The sequence below is a fragment of the Rhincodon typus genome, chromosome 26 (genome assembly GCF_021869965.1).
Source record: "Rhincodon typus isolate 14 chromosome 26, sRhiTyp1.1, whole genome shotgun sequence".
Classification (NCBI taxonomy): Eukaryota; Metazoa; Chordata; class Chondrichthyes; order Orectolobiformes; family Rhincodontidae; genus Rhincodon; species Rhincodon typus.
In genome coordinates, this window is record NC_063357.1 from 12,712,635 (window position 1) to 12,714,870 (window position 2,236).

A 2,236-nucleotide genomic window follows, 5' to 3' on the forward strand; every position below is an offset into this window, starting at 1 on the left:
GGTGGGGGCTGGGGTTCCAGAACAAGGAGTCAAGGTTTCAGGATACACATTAGGCTATTTTAGACCAAGATCAGGAGAAATGTCTTCACTCACAGGGTGGTGAGCTCAGGAACTCTCCAAAGAAGACTATGGATACCAAATCACTGAACATATCTAAAAAAAGAAATAAGTGTAAGCTAAAGATATCTAGGTGAGTTAAGATAGTAAGATAAGATGTTAAGATAGAGAATCAGTTATGATCATGTTAAATGGCAGAGGGGGCTCGAAGGGCTGAAAAGCCTTCTCCTGGTCCTATTTTCTATGTTTCTATGACCAGGAAGCATCCAGAATGCCATATAAGACAAAAATTAAAATGCTTATTACTCCACTGCATAGGCTAATCCTGCTAAAACTTAATTTCCTTTTGATCAAACTGTAACTTAACACCAGAACTTTTTTCTTAAAATTTGCAGTATTATAGAAAAGGCCTCGGAGATTTCTTCCTGGGATGTCTGTTCTTGGCCGAACTGAGTACACCATTTGTCTCATTTGCCAAAATACTCAAACGGGTCTGTATCAACAAAAGACGAGAAAGAGTGTTGCAATACATTATTTCAAGGCACGTGAATCAAAAAGAAAAATAACCTACATTGTTTTTGTCTTGTATACACAGTTCAGAAAGCAGAACACATTGCTGTACAAGGTCAACGGTGTCATCGTGTTGGCGACATTCTTCCTCTGCCGTATCCTCGTGTTCCCCTACATGTACTGGGCCTACGGCAAGCAGTATGGGATCCCTGCCCACCTTGTCCCCTTCCGCATCCCCCTGCACTGCACCTTGGGTAACGCCATGCTGTTGGCTCCTCAGGTTTACTGGCTCAGCCTGATCATCAGGAAGGCAGGGAAGACTGTGAAGGTGGAGTGACGAGACAACCAGGATGACGCTGCTGTTGTTCCCACTTGGCGGTGGCAGTGACTCCCTCGCAGAATGGTGCTGAGCATGTGTGTGTGTGTGGTTTGGAAATATATTACTCTTGTTTTTTATTTACACACTGAGGTAATTTTACTCATCTGGCTGGTATGACTATTAGCGGTGCTTAATGGGAATTTCATGGGCCTACGGTCTCTCTTTGCAGACAGAAAGTTGCATGTACCTCAACTTCCGTTACTTAGTCTGCTGCCAGTAGATGGTGGTAAAATTACCCCTTTTTTTAAACTTTGATAATGACAAAAGATCCTATTTGATATATATTTTATAAAGTATATTGTGGTTTATTTAATAAAGATTATAAGCCCAGTTGTTCTCAATGTTATACACTAACTTGAAATTCGTTAGCAAGCAGTACCTGTTTGAATGTAAAACCTGACAATGTAGTTTGTGGGCTACGTTTTAAAATAAAAGTTCCTATTTTTTAAATAGGACATGACAGAAAACAATTATTTCCAAGCGACCCCCTCAAAGTCTCCAATGTTAAAAAGATCCAGCTCGAAGCTAACAACATTCTTTACTTACAGATGTATCAAATGTGCCTCTCAAAGACAAACCAACAGGATGTAATCTACGTATCTGTCTCCATCACTGTACTGATGCCCCTAAACCCTTCCCACTACAGTTAAAGGAATAGCTGCCTGGAAATTACTTTTCATGATTCTTAATAAGTCACTACATTACAGTCAACCTACAAAAGTATTTGTATTTGCGCTGATTATATACCCCCATGTCAATTCATACTGACATGGAATTTACATACAACTGAAGCAACAGACGACATGGTTTCAATGCGGATCGATTCAAATGTTCATTTTTGACCCAATTCATTTCATCTTTCCAGAATACCAATCTGCAGAACCTTCTCATGTTTTGAAGGACATCTGGTGTTTTTCGTCATTTCTAGCTCCTTCCCCCACCTTTCCTGGTGACCCATCTCCATCTATTGATGGCCTCTTGGGTAACGACTACAACCTTTCCCAACCCTGAGCATGGCTCTGCCCCCTTGTGTGCCTTTGTACACCTGCATGCATGACTCGAGTGTGCTTACCTGACCTTGTGCGTAAAGTTGTCTCCCAGGACTTGGTACTGTTCCAGTCAACCCCCCCACCCCCCAAAACCTGTCCAGTTGTGCCCCAAAGGCAAGTCCACCCTAGAATAAAATAGCATAAGCATAGCAATGCACAACTTGGGCGATTCTACTTGTGGAAACAAACCTATCCAGAAAGCTTTGATGGAACTACTTAGGTGACAACAGGGCAGTAGACA

General features: G+C 41.7%; 1 protein-coding gene across 1 annotated transcript in view; it reads left to right on the forward strand.

Moving 5' to 3' along the window:
• Positions 1-1,276, forward strand: part of LOC109910543 (TLC domain-containing protein 3A-like) — a 24,469-nt gene extending 23,193 nt beyond the window's left edge. The window contains exons 3-4 of the mRNA XM_048612350.1: positions 453-548; positions 653-1,276. Coding sequence (XP_048468307.1) covers positions 453-548; positions 653-904 — 348 coding nt within the window. The 3' untranslated portion in view covers positions 905-1,276. The remainder of the gene's footprint in view (positions 1-452; positions 549-652) is intronic.
• Positions 1,277-2,236: the final 960 nt, after the last annotated feature.